A 14,581-nucleotide genomic window follows, 5' to 3' on the forward strand; every position below is an offset into this window, starting at 1 on the left:
CTTTTAATGATTTTCCTTATTTACCCTCTATTATATTATTTTTCCCCTTAAATAACCCTAAATTTAGTTTAGTTTAAACTTTAGTAACGGAATATTCCGTTAACTATTTATTATTCTTAACATACTCTTAATTTATATAAGGTCTTAGGTTCGAATAGTTGGCATAATTGTTAAAAATACATTATGAATTATGAATATGTTAAAATGTATTAAAAAATATATAATATAAAATTTAACATAAACTTTGGTCAAATAATTAGCTCGACTAAATAGCATCAAAGATTATAAATCAGGAACTACTTTAAAATCATTTGATTTTCTTGAATTTTTTATTTTTAAAAAAAAGAAAAGAAAGAAAAGAAATTTAGGTTAACTTTTTTTTTTTTAAATTAATCTTCTTCTGATTATTAGAACAAAACTTAATATTTCAATTATGCTTTTGCATGATTGGAATGATTTAGGCCATTATGGTATTAATATTTTTTGTATTTTTTTATAATGGTACAATTGTATATTACTTTACAAATATTATACTATTATTTTTTTATCAGACAAAATTGTTCTTACATAATTGTCAGACCTGCGCAGCCTAACTACAAAGTTGTTGATCATAAATACAATTACACATGGACTCTAAAACGGTAGGATCATTTTCCAAATAATTGACAATGTTAACATCCTACTAGCTCCAATTGAACAAGTTTACACATCAAAATTTTATCAATGGCATGAAAACTTCTAAAGAAATTTGTAAGTTAATTTTTACTATATCATTATATTAATATCTATTGTAACCATATATTTTGAATTATTTATTATAATCCTCTATTGACAGCAATTGTAGCAATTGTCATTGACAAACTCTCAAAACAATATGTCTCAACAAGGAATGGAAATTTAAAAAAAAAAAATCATCGATTTCAATATTATTGAAGAAAAATATGTACGACACTTTATTACTTCTTATTAATTAAATAAATTAGTAGCTACAACAAAAAATAATACATATGCATTTAATTAATTTAGAATTAGATGTCTATAATGCTTTATTTAAAAAAATATTCATTATAAAAAAACTTAAAAGAAATATAATTTATTAGTTATTATCTTTATTTTCTACCATTCAAAGATTCCTTACCTTCAAATTTATTAATTTATTATATTCACTACATTGTTCATTGTCTTCTTTTTTCCATTATCTTGTAATTAAATATCAAAGTTATAATACAAACATGTTATATATATATATATATATATATATATATATATATATATATATATATATATATATATATATATATGTATGTATTTATTTATTTATCAAGTATTTATACAAATATAATAATATTAATAGTTTGTTCAATACTTTTACATGATAACCTACGACACACATCTCACAACACATGAAACATGTAGGGAAAAAACTACCACTACTAAATATCAATAGGTGCTTGTACGTTAAAGAGTTCATATTACAACTAAAATCTCAGTCATATACACAGCAATGCAAATCTAAAACTTCATACACCATAATCTCATTGCATGATGAATCCCTCTATGCTTCTACCAGTAACCTAATTGCACATGACAAACTACCAAAAAAAAAAAAAAAAAAAAAAAAAGAGGACATGTACTGAAGATGAAAACAAAAACAATGCTACCCAAACGAGAATTAAGAAGAATTAGAGAAATTTAAACCAAAAGTAATATTTATTTAGATTATCACTTTAAGACTAAGTATTTAAACTAGCGTTATTACAAAGTTGCAAACATTTATTTTAGTGACAATTATAATCAATCTCTCATATATTATCTTGCATTTATATACTTTAAATTACCGATTTAAATAAACAAATTCAACATTTATTTACCTATGCATGAACATCTCCTATATAATATTGCATTGATATACTTTGAAATACTTATTTAAAAATAATTATTGGGCATTATCCCATTTGCGCAAAGCGCGTAAAAAAAACTAGTTAACTTAATAAACCTATAGTAATGACATGATGGTTCTACAGTAGTAAGTGGATTAACTTATAGTTATGACTTAATAAACCTGTATACAGGTTCATAAACTCACTCGGCGAATTATATACTACAAGTTTATCAACTTATAACTACAATACTGCTGCATGTTAATCAACTTAGTACTAGAAAAAGCCTATTAAGCAACTACTACATGTTATTCTGTTAAACAACTTAGTGAGAGGGTATTTGCTTAATAATGGCAAATTATGCTGTGGAACCAATCTACCTTGCAAGGTAAACACGATTCTAAAACTGTCATAATTGTGAATATAGAGTTCAAAAATTATGAACATAGAGTTTTATAATTATGAACATAGAATTCTGTAATTGTGAATATAGAGTTCAATAATTGTGAATATGAAGTTCAAAAATTATAAAGAGTTTAGTAATTGTAAAGATAGAGTTCAAAAATTGTGAATATGAAATTAAAAAATTATGAACATAGAATTTTATAATTATAAACATAGAGTTCGGTAATTATGAACATAAATCGTGTCCAACTTGCAAGGTGGACACGGTTCCACGACATAACAATTGCTTAATAATGGTAATATCCTTGATCAGGCCTAGTTCAGTGGTTACCAAATTTCAAGATTTTATGTGTGTAAGCCGGTAGGTAACTATATATAGAATGTGATTTAATTTTCATTAGAGCTTTAAATTTCTGTTTCTATATATAAATATTTAAATAAAATATTGGTATGATTGAGTTAAAATTGATGTGACCGTTCGCAATCAACTTAATAATTAGGCTGTTTCAAAAAAAAAAAAAAACTTAATAATTAGGCTACAAATATTTTTTTTTTCCAAATATATTAAACGAATATAGTTTTGATTGTGCTCGAAAAACTATATATAAGTAACATTCAAGAAGAATATGATCACACCACCAAAAAAAAAAAACCAAAACAAAACAATGGCTTTCCTCTTGCCAACAACCTTAGCCATTATTGCTCTTGTTTTTTCATTTGCTAATGCTTTTGATCCAAGACCTCTTCAAGACTTCTGTGTTTCGGCAAATGATCCAAAAGCTACTGGTAAATATTCTTTCATTTCCACTTTTTATTGCTTTATTTCATAATTTCGGTGCTAATAAAAATTATAACTTCCAACATGCAGTCAAAATCTTAATGTTATTTGTTTAGAAATTATTTCTGATTATCAACAAAAGTGGTGGAAAAATTTAATCAATTATGTTATCATTATGCCCCCTTAATTTTCGATCATCATCTGTGACAAAAGGTGGTTGGAACTTTGGATTATTATGGGTGGTCGGAAAATTTTCAAAATAATGATTTTTTTTTTTTTTTTTTTTTTTTAAATTTCCCGGTACGCAAAACTGACAAAAAACATATGCTTAGCTTTTTATTATTCTTAGGTAATTTAACTATGCAGTGGTTTATGAATGCAGTTTTTGTGAATAGAAGGGTTTGCAAAGATCCAAAACTGGTGACAGAAGATGACTTCTCCACATCCGGTTTAAATGTCAGTGGAGATCCGGTAGGCGGCGGCTTATCCATCAACACCGTTAACTCTGACAGAATCGCCGGACTAAACACACTTGGCATATCGATGGCTCGTGTGGATTATGAATCTGGGGCAATGGCCTCGCCCCATTCACACCCTCAAGCAACTGAGTTGCACTTGGTTTTGGAGGGCACGCTTGAAATTGGCTTCATCACGGCGGATCCGAGTAATCCGACGAAGAATCGTCTCTACGCCAAAACATTGAACGCCGGAGATGTTTTCGTGATTCCCCCAAGTTTACTTCACTACCAAGCTAATGTCGGGAAAGTTAAGGCAACTAGTTTTAACAGTTTAAACAGCCACAATTCCGACATCGTCATTGCTTCGTATCAACTTTTTGGATCAGTTCCCACTATTTCCGATGATATCCTCTCCAAAGCTTTTAGAGTGGATAAGGAAACCATTCAACTTATAAGGTCAAAGTTTGCCTAGGTGTGAACTAATTTGTAGCACCCCATGATGTAAACATGTTCAGTTTTCTCGTTTACATTTTTAATAAAAAAAAAATAAGTATTTAATACTGTACTATTACTTACACACATACCAAACAATAAATACAAGAAATTAAAAGCAATGCACTATCCTCCCTTGAGAGAGATTGAGAGTTCAAACAATCTAACTCACTCTTGTATGGAATAATTAATCCGACTAGTATTTTATTCCTTATTTGGGTTGGATTGGTGTGAACAGAAATTAGTTTCGATATTATACGAGCTTAAACGTGCTTCCTACAATTAGGACATGTTTATGACATCTCGTGGTTTGATAAAAATAAATAAATACAAAAAGGCCTCAAATTTATTAAATATTATTTTATTTGTCTTATTTTATGTGTCTGGTTTGGTTAACGAGGCTGACTGAATTTATTTTTAAATCAATTTTAATAATATTAAGTTTAGAATTAGTATACAAAATTTATATATTTAGAAACTACACTAAAAGTACTATTAAACATAAACAAAATCAAATTTAAAAATGAGTATGTAAAAAATGCTAAAGAAAATAAACAAAGAAGAAGAATTGGTTTGACCAATGAATAGTAATAAGTATGATAGATAAAATGAGACAGAGAAAGTATATCTTTATAAATCAATTAAAATCTTTCTTGAATAAGCTATATATATATATATATATATATATATATATATATATATATATATATATATACACCTTAGTTCAGGTGCGGTTGCACCTTAACGTGCGGTCAATGCGGCTGCACCAATAGTGTTAGGAAACGCACAAAAAAAATGTACAAATATCGAAAAAATGCACCATTAGGTACGCACAATAAAAAACACACCATTAAGTATACACAAACGCAACACACACTGTTCGAAAATGCACAATTATGTGTGAGGAAGTATGGTTCATTTTTTTGGTGTGTTGTGCGTTTTGTGGTGTATTTATACTTTTTATTGTTATACATTTTCCTAACACTATTGGGCGCATTTTTAAGCGGCCGCACCGACTGCACATTATGGCGCGACCACATTTGAGCTCCTGGAAAGTCGACAAGTGACTCTAGATGGACTATTGATCGAGTGGCTACAAGGTGAAGGAGATGCGTTGTCCGTGGGACCCATGCGAAGCATTGTTGATGGTTTCAAGAAATGGATGAGCGAGCTAGGACTATAAACATCAGGAACAACCCAACACTGCAAACAAGATGAAAACTAGTAATAAGAAAAGCAATCAAACCTTCCTCAACAATAATCAAACACTTTATTTAACAATTTCATCTTTGGTTACATCATATTTACCAATCTTCAAATATCTTTGGGTTACATTATAATTAAAAATTTTAAATTTTTACTATATCTAAATTTCTTAAATTAGGAATTTATTTATCCATAATAATTTATTCAACAATAATGGTTGAACTGAACACTAAGCAAAACACCTAAATAACTGGTACCGTTGATTAATTCATTGATCTTGTATATATGTACATTCATTAAATATATTAGAACCCTTTGCAACAAAAATACTTGATTACTATTTAAAAAAGTTTAGTAACAATTATAATGAATCTCCTATATTACATTGTATTCATATACTATGAGTTACATATTTAAATAACCAAATTCGACATTATACTTATGTATGAACTTCTCATATATAATCTTGCATTGATATACTTTTAAATATTTATTTAAATATAAACATTGGACATTAACTCATTCGCGCAATGTGAGTGTAAAACTAGTCAATATTTGTATGAATTGAGTTAAATTGGTGTGATTGTTCACAATAAATAAAGAAAGAGTATTCTTAATAATTAGCCCGCAAATATTTTTTTTTACCAAATATATTAAATGAGTATAATTTTGATTCTACTCAAGATAACTATATGTAAGTAACGTTCAAGAAGAATATGATCACATCACACCATCTATTTAATTTGAACATTGCCGTTGCCAGCGTCATGGGCCGTAACATCACCGAGGATCCTGCTTTCAAGGCACTGCAGAAATCTGTTCGCTTCCATGAAGTTTATGTTGACAAAATTGAGAACCTTTCTGCCACTGTGTCTTCCCTTTCTGCAACACAACACCAACAAGCAGCTTCCCTTGCTAATCTGGAAAAAATGGTGAAAAAACTTTTGATTGCTCAGGGCAAAACACCAGTTTCCGAAGCTGAATCAGAAACAGTGCACCATCTGGAAGGGGATTCTACTATCCAAGAAACACCGGATGACAATCACTCCCTCATTAGATATGTTAAAATGGAATTTCCATTGTTCTCTGAGAATGAAGATCCACTTGTATGGCTGCTACGTTGTGAATCCTATTTCCGAAAGGGGAGACGTTCATGGGAGCGAACAGATTTTGTGTATTGTTGAACATTGCAGAATACATCAGCCCTGCCATTGGTGTGCAAAAGTTTGTAGATAATGAGCTCTAGTAGCCCATACGTTACATTTTCAATTGTTATGCCATGGATCCCGCTCCACTTGCACTGGATACAGGTTCAAAACGACGCAGTTTTGCGCGTTTGGAATAACGGTGTCGTTGTTGGCACAGTTTCGGAATATAGATTCAAATGATTTTTTATTTTTTATTTTTTTAATATAGAGTTCAAAAATTGTGAATATAAATTCAAAAATTGTGTTATATTGTTGATATAATTGTGAATATAGAGTTCTGTAATTGTGAATATTGAGTTATGCAATTGTGAATATTGAGTTATTAAATTGTGATTATAGAGTTCAAAAATTGTGAATATAGAGTTATGTAATTGCGAATATAGAGTTCAAAAATTGTGTTATATTGTTGATTTACTTATAAATATTGAGTTTTGTAATTGTGAATATAGATTTATGCAATTGTGAATATAGAGTTCTGATCTGTAATTGTGAATATAGAGTTCAAAAATTGTGAACATAGAGTGTAATTTTTTTATTTTCTAAAAAAATTCAGACGGTGTCGTTTTGAAGCAAAACGCACCGTTTTGAACCCGGGTCCACCTTGCAAAGTGGACCCGGGTCCACAACATAATTTGCCTTACATTTTAAGGTTTATGGATGATTAGTACTTCACCAATCGTTATGCTATGGACCCGTGTCCAGCATGCATGCTGGACACGGGTAACAGTGCCGTTAGGCACTGTTATCTTTTTTTTTTTTTTTTTTTTTTTTTTTTTTTTTTTTTTTTTTTAATTTCAGACCGCTTTATAGGAGTATATGTTCATAATTTTATTACTATATGTTCATAATTGTAAGTTCATAATGTCAGAGCTCTATGTTCATAATTTCATAACTGTACATTCATACTTCCATAACTGTACATTCATAATTCCGTAACTGTACATTCATAACTGTTACTTCATAATTTTCGAAGCTCTATGTTCACAATTTTAGAGATCTATGTTCATAATTTTATCACTATATGTTCATATTGTAAGTTCATAATGTCAGAGCTCTGTGTTCATAATTTCATAACTGTACATTCATAATTGCATAACTGTACATTCATAATTCATAACTGTACATTCATAATTCCGTAACTGTACATTCATAATTCAATAACTGTAAAATCATAATTTTCAAAGCTCGATGTTCACAATTTTAGAGCTCTATGTTCATAATTTTATCACTATATGTTCATAATTGTAAGTTCATAATGTCAGAGCTCTGTGTTCATAATTTTATAACTTACATTCATAATTCCATAACTGTACATTCATAATTCCGTAACTGTACATTCATAATCCCATAACTGTACATTCATAATGGCACAAACGAATAACGCCGTTAACGGTGAGACAAAATCAATTTTTTTTTTTAAAAAAACTGAAATGACGCGTTTTCCTCCAAAACGACGTCGTTTTAGACTCGTGTCCACAATGCATTGTGGACACGAGTCCACTGCATAATTTGCGCGCGGTACTTCACCTGTTGGGGTTGGACTTGCAAATTATATCTTTGGACAAGGGGTCATGTTACAACATAGACTATATGATTCATTAAAATAATACTATAAACTTATCAAAAATTTAAATAGATCAAACAATACTATAGATCATCATAGTGGCGCCAATTGTCAAACCAACCAATGACAACCATCCCTTATATATATTATTATTCTCTATTTTTTTGTGTGAATAACATTACTGTATGATAAAAAAATCTAATTCAAATTTTTAAATAACACACATATTGATATAATCTTTTAATATATTGATATCATTTTAATAATTTGATTGTGAATTTATATTAGTGACATACTTGACATGTCAAAGTGAGTTGATCTTATGAGCATGTAGTAGTGAATCGAGGAAAATGTAATAGTAAGTTATTGGGCCTTCAATTGTGTGACTTGATGGAATTGTAGTAGTAAGTTGATGAACTTAAAGTAATAGCTTGATGAATATGTAGTAATAACTTGATAGACCATAGTAGTAAGTTGTAAACATATAGTACTAACTTAATAAACATATATGGTAATTAACGGGCTTAATGAATGTGTAATAGTAATTAGATGATGAACCTATAATAATAACGTGAGTAAAAGACATTTTTGGTCCTAGACTTATAGTGGCTTGGACAATTTTAGTCATTTATAAAAAAATTTGCCATTTTATGGACAGAGTTATTGTGGCGAGGACATTTTTGGTCCTCCGTCTATATTTCGAGGACATTTTTGGTCATCCGTCTATATTTCTGTTAGATAACCGTATGAGAGAGGGGCAATTACGTCAATTTAGGCTATCTCCTTCTATCTATTATATCAATGTGTGTTTGGCGGCTTCGATTCTCCTTCTATCTATTTGATTAGTAACCTGTTTGGCGGCTTCGATTCTCCGACAATTTCTTCGTACAACTGCAACTTGGACTCTCCGACTCCTTCGAATTATGACCGAGAAGAAAACAAAACACACATAGATATAATAGATAGAAGGAGATAGCCTAAATTGACGTAATTACCCCTCTCTCAGACGGTTATCTAACAGAAATATAGACGGAGGACCAAAAATGTCCTCGCCACAATAACTCTGTCCATAAAATGGCAAATTTTTTTATAAAAGGACTAAAATTGTCCAAGCCACTATAAATTTAGGACTAAAAATGTCTTTTACTCTAATAACGTGATGACTTTATAGTAGTAAGTTGATTAACTTATAGTAATGACTTTATAAACCTGTATACAGATTCATAAACACACTCGGCGAATTATATACTGCAAGCTTATCAACTTACTACAATACTACTACATGTTAATCAACTTTTTTTTTTTTTTTGAAAACACATGTTAATCAACTTAGTACTAGAAGAAGTCTATTAAGCAACTACAACATGTTATTCGGTTAAACAACTTACAGGGTGTTTGGTTTGGTTGTAGGGAATTTAAATTCTCTTCCCACTTAATTTCCATCTAATTCCAAATGCCATAAAATTCCTTAGTTTGGTTGGAAGGAATTATAATTCCATGAAATTGCAATTCTCCCATTTTCATGGAATTAAAATTCCATGTCCCCCCGAGATTTTAATTCATGGGATTTTAGGAAGAAAAAAAGCTAGTGATGAGACAAAATTACCTCTCTCTTTTTTAACCTAAAATTAATACCGCAACAACAATGGGCATTTTGGACTTTATATTACTTATTCCCTTTCAATTCCCATGTATACCAAATATTGAAATTGAAATTCCCAGTAATTCTATTCCTATAAACCAAACACTGGAATTTAAATTCCTACTTTATTCTCAGTAATTCATCTCCCATAACAGGGCGTTTGGTTGGAGGGATTTTAAATTCCCTTCCCACTTAATTCTCACCTAATTCCAAAGGCCATTAAATTCCGTAGTTTGGTTGGAGGGAATTGCAATTCCATGGAATTGCAATTCCCCCATTTTCATGGAATTAAAATCTCATGTCCCCCCCTGGGATTTTAATTCCTGGGAAAAAAAGATAGTGATGAGTCAAAATTATCCCTTCCTTTTTTAACCTAAAATTAATATCTAACAACAATAATGGACATTTTTGACTTTATACTACTTATTCCCTTTCAATTCCCATGTATACCAAACATTGGAATTGAAATTCTCAGTAATTCTATTCCTGTCAACCAAACACTGTAATTTAAATTCTCACTTTATTCCTAGTAATTCAACTCCCATGGAATTACAATTCCTTTCCCACATAATTCCTCCCTCCAACCAAACGCCCTGTAAGCGTTTGTTTGGAAAGCAGGAAAATGACTTCTAGAAAATGGTTTCGGGAAAATGAGTCATTTTCCGGAAAACATTTTCATTTTCCCGTGTTTGGTTGCATTTGGAAAACTGTTTTGGTGTGTTTGGTTCATTTTCTGGAAAATGAGTAAAATGGTATAATTAAATATTTTAATTATTTTATTCTGAATAAAAAAATACATTTTAAATCTTTAAAACTAAAAAAAAAAAAAATTATGGCTTCCGGCGGAACTGGGTTCCGTCATAAACCATAGCTATGGTTTCCGGCGGAACCAGTTCCGCCAGAAGCTTAAAAAAAAAAAGGAATAGAAGTGGCGGAAAATGACTTCCGCCCAAATTTAGCAGAAGTCATTTTTCGCCAAATTGAGCTCATTTTCCCAGTCAACGGAAAATATTTTTCGTTGACTGGATTTTCCAGGTGTAGCCAAACACCAAAAACTCGGAAAATGATTTCCAGAAATCATTTTCCGGGTTTTAATTTCAAACACAGTCTAAAATTACAATTATTTTCCTGTGTAATTCCCCCCTTCCAACCAAACGCCCTATTACTCAGAGCGTATCCCCTTAGGGATAGTTTGGTTCACGGAATGTTAGATTGCTGGGAATGTTAGATTACTGGGAATATTAGATTCCTGTGTTTGGTTAAAATTGGAGTATGTAATATAATCATGTTTGGTTTAGGGTTATCTTTTATACACACTATAATATCCTTAACATATTTTCATATATTTTAATAAATTTAAAAATTATAATAAATAAATAAATAAGATAACGGTATCATATATAATTACATGATTTTATAATATTAACTAAAATCTTGACCAGGACTATGTGGTCCAATGGTATCCGGGTTGGACTTCCATTTGGAAGATTATAAGTTCGAGCCTCAGTGGAGGCGTTATTGGTTCTTTGTGTTTCAGTAGGTTGAGAAAGTATATGAACAGATACTACAATGTAATAGAGCCAGTAACTTTCAAAAAAAAAAAAACTAAAATCTTGAACTTGAGAAACAAAATTATTTTATATGCTAACATAACATAATAAAAATAAAAAAAAATATATATATATATATATAAACTAACAAAACCAAGGTTATCTTACATAACCTAAAAATTTGAAGGGAATCACATTCCCTTCAAAATCCTACGTGGAGGGAATGTGACATTCCTTGGAAATGTTATATTCTCTAAGATAATATGAACCAAACATAGGAATGTGAGTTTTGGAATGTCACATTCCCTTGGTTATGTTATATAACCTGAACCAAACGCCCCCTTAATAATGGTAATATCCTTGATCAGGCCAAGTTCCGTGGTTACCAAATTTCAAGATTTTATGTATGTGAAAGCCGGTAGGTAACTGTAGAATGTGATTTAATTTTCATTATAGCTTTAAATTTCTGTTTCTATATATAAATATTTAAATATTGGTATGATTGAGTTAAAATCCGTGTGATTGTTCGCAATCAACTTAATAATTAGTCCACAAATATTGTTTTACCAAATATAATTTGGACTGTACTCGAGAAAAAACCATATATAAGTAACATTCAAGAAGAATATGATCACACCACCAAAAAAACAAAACAATGGCTTTCTTCCTGCCAACAACCTTAGCCATTATTGCTCTTGTTTTCTCATTTGCTCATGCTTTTGATCGAAGCCCTCTTCAAGACTTCTGTGTTGCGGCAAATGATCCCAAAACTACTGGTAAATATTCTTTCATTTCCACTTTTTATTGATTTATTTACATAATTTTGGTACTATGAAAATTATAACTTCCAACTCGCAGCCAAAGTCTTAATGTTTTTAGTTAGAAAAATTAAATTTGATTATCATCCAAAAGTGCTGGAAAAATTTAATCAATTATGTTATCATTATGTTCCCTTAATTTTCGATCATCGTAAGTGACAAAAGGTGATTGGAACTTTGGATTATGGCCTATGGGTGGTTGGAAAAATTTTCAAAATAATGAAAAGAAATATTTTCCGGCACGCAAATCCGACATAGAACATTTGCTTTTTATTATTCATGAAATTTAAGTCTCAATGTTTTATGCATGCAGTTTTTGTGAATGGAAGGGTTTGTAAAGACCCAAAAAAGGTGACAGAAGATGCTTCTCCACCTCCGGTTTAAATGTCAGTGGTGTTCCAACAGGTGTCGGCATAACTGTCAACACGGTCGATGTTGATCGAATCGCCGGACTAAATACACTGGGCATATACCTGATCTTGGTTTTTGAGCAATCTGGCGAAGAATCGTCTCGATGTCAAAACATTGAATGCTGGAGATGTTTTTGTGATTCCCCCAAGTTTACTTCATTATCGGGCAAATGTTGGGAAAGTTAAGGCAACCAGTTTTAACAGTTTAAACAGTCAAAATCCTGGCATTGCTCCTATTTCGTCTCTACTTTTTGGATCAGTTCCGACCATTTCCGTCGATATCCTTTCCAAAGCTTTTAGAGTGGAGAAAGAAACCATTGAACTTATAAGGTCAGAGTTTGCCTAGCTAGTTGCAAACTAATGTGTAGCACCCCATGATGTTAACATGAGTTTCAGTTTTCACTTTTACATTTTTAATAAAAAAAGGTACTTATTAATGTACTCTTCAGTTGCCTTACATACCAAACAATAAATACAAGAAAGACAAGGCAGTATCCTTTTTTAAGAGAGTTTGAGAGTTCGAACCCTCATTTTGTATGAGAAATTAATCTGGCCAATACTTTGTTTCTTAATTGCATCTAATATGTATTAACAGAGATTGATTTGAATATGGTATTGGCTTAAAGTTGTCTCCTACAATTAAAATATATTCCGAACATAAAGACAAAAAGGCGTCAAATTAAATAAATAGACGGCTTTGCCAAAATGGCCACTAGGCAGTGTGAGCTATGGAAGGAGTATTAATTTATTTTAATTTGACTGCATTATAGATACGTTACTTTCAACAACCAAAAAAACAAAAACAAAAAACAAAAAAAGTTGATCATCAAAATCGTATGAAGGAATATTAATTTATTTTAATACGAAAATTGTTAGAACATTGTCACGTTTAGTTCTATTCTTTAACTTAGCTTAATTATATCATTATATTGACTTTTATTCTTTGTTTGTGAATTAGTCATTCGTTTAAAAATATTATTATACTATTTAGTAAAGATGGTTAAAGTATAATTTCATCATTCAAACATCTTGCTGCAATATGTAATTTTTCTCATTCTCATTTAATTGAATGAAAAAATTATTTATTAAACGGCTGAATGGGAATAATTGAAAAATATGATTAATTGTGACATGCAAATACAAGTTAAGGATTTAATATGGCAATATTAAAAGAAGTATTATTAAATGTGACATTGCCACAATAATTGATAAGATGATAATTTTTCCTATTCTCTCGACGAGATCCCCAATTCTCACTCTAACGGGAAAGATACAGGACAAAATATTTGGAGAACGAGGACAGGACGAGAATGATATTTTATCAATGCAGTAATCACTTTTTTAATAACTAACGAAAAAGATACATTAATTAATTAAATATTACCTACGAATTATAATAAGATTAACTAAAATACTAATAAAAATAATGTTCATCAAGAATCTCGGTATACACAGAAATTATTGATGAATTGTAAATATTGTGATAAGATCTTTTAAAGGTGAGAGTATTTGAGGGATATAGATAAATCTAGAAGAAATGATTAATATTTAATACTATTCAACGAAGCTATAAAAATACTCCATATTCAAAAACAAATATGATTGTACAAGCATCAACAATGGCCTTTAATTTCACTTGTTAAGAGCTTCTCCATCTGTAAATTTTTTTAGGGTTTTTTCTTTACACAAAACTAAGAGGTGAGGTTTTTTTTTTTTTTTTTTTTTTTTTTTTTTTTTTTTTTTATGTTTATCGTTGGGGTGAAAGAAAAAAGAAAAAAAAGAAAAAAAAAAAAAAAGAGAGGCAATGCATGCACCCAGCGGGCATGTTTTCTACACACACACGTTGGGCATAGTTCCTATATTCGAACTTGCTTTCTTTCCTCAATTCCTGTTTCTATATTCGGAAAAATCTATTTTTCTCATTCTTGCAAAATTTTATTGGGAAGGTGATTCCCCGGGATCCCGGGAGAGTGCGCGACAAAATCGGTCTCGTTCGAGCAGTTGGGGTACGTGCGGAGAGGGGAGGACACATGTATGGTGGGAGCTGGAGGTCTGTAGATGTTGTACACGTGGGTGGTATGCAGAAGTCCTGAGAGGATATAAAATGGGGGGCTGTGGTCAGTTTAGGACAGGGCAAGAAACACCAAAGACCTGGTAGCCTAGCGGTTTG

At 30.7% G+C, this 14,581-nt stretch overlaps 2 protein-coding genes across 2 annotated transcripts; both read left to right on the plus strand.

Moving 5' to 3' along the window:
* Positions 1 to 2,950: 2,950 nt before the first annotated feature.
* Positions 2,951 to 3,993, plus strand: LOC109185758 (germin-like protein subfamily 1 member 20). The gene is made up of 2 exons (XM_019335709.1): positions 2,951 to 3,071; positions 3,446 to 3,993. The coding sequence occupies exons 1-2, from the start codon at positions 2,951 to 2,953 to the stop codon at positions 3,991 to 3,993; spliced, it is 669 nt and encodes a 222-aa protein (XP_019191254.1).
* Positions 3,994 to 11,838: 7,845 nt separating this feature from the next.
* On the plus strand, positions 11,839 to 12,757 carry LOC109185759 (germin-like protein subfamily 1 member 20). Its single transcript, XM_019335710.1, has 3 exons — positions 11,839 to 11,959; positions 12,315 to 12,379; positions 12,506 to 12,757. The coding sequence occupies exons 1-3, from the start codon at positions 11,839 to 11,841 to the stop codon at positions 12,755 to 12,757; spliced, it is 438 nt and encodes a 145-aa protein (XP_019191255.1).
* The last annotated feature ends 1,824 nt before the right edge of the window (positions 12,758 to 14,581 follow it).

Source organism: Ipomoea nil, unplaced genomic scaffold (assembly GCF_001879475.1).
Source record: "Ipomoea nil cultivar Tokyo-kokei standard unplaced genomic scaffold, Asagao_1.1 scaffold1361, whole genome shotgun sequence".
NCBI classification, from domain to species: Eukaryota; Viridiplantae; Streptophyta; class Magnoliopsida; order Solanales; family Convolvulaceae; genus Ipomoea; species Ipomoea nil.

Excerpts from the sequence above, each read along its gene's own strand:
- LOC109185758 (XM_019335709.1), top strand. The coding sequence starts at position 2,951 with ATGGCTTTCCTCTTGCCAACAACCTTAGCCATTATTGCTCTTGTTTTT. Across the intron at positions 3,072-3,445 it reads AAATGATCCAAAAGCTACTG|TTTTTGTGAATAGAAGGGTT; the intron begins GTAAATATTCTT and ends TTATGAATGCAG.
- LOC109185759 (XM_019335710.1), top strand. The coding sequence starts at position 11,839 with ATGGCTTTCTTCCTGCCAACAACCTTAGCCATTATTGCTCTTGTTTTC. Across the intron at positions 11,960-12,314 it reads AAATGATCCCAAAACTACTG|TTTTTGTGAATGGAAGGGTT; the intron begins GTAAATATTCTT and ends TTATGCATGCAG. Across the intron at positions 12,380-12,505 it reads AAGATGCTTCTCCACCTCCG|AATCGTCTCGATGTCAAAAC; the intron begins GTTTAAATGTCA and ends AATCTGGCGAAG.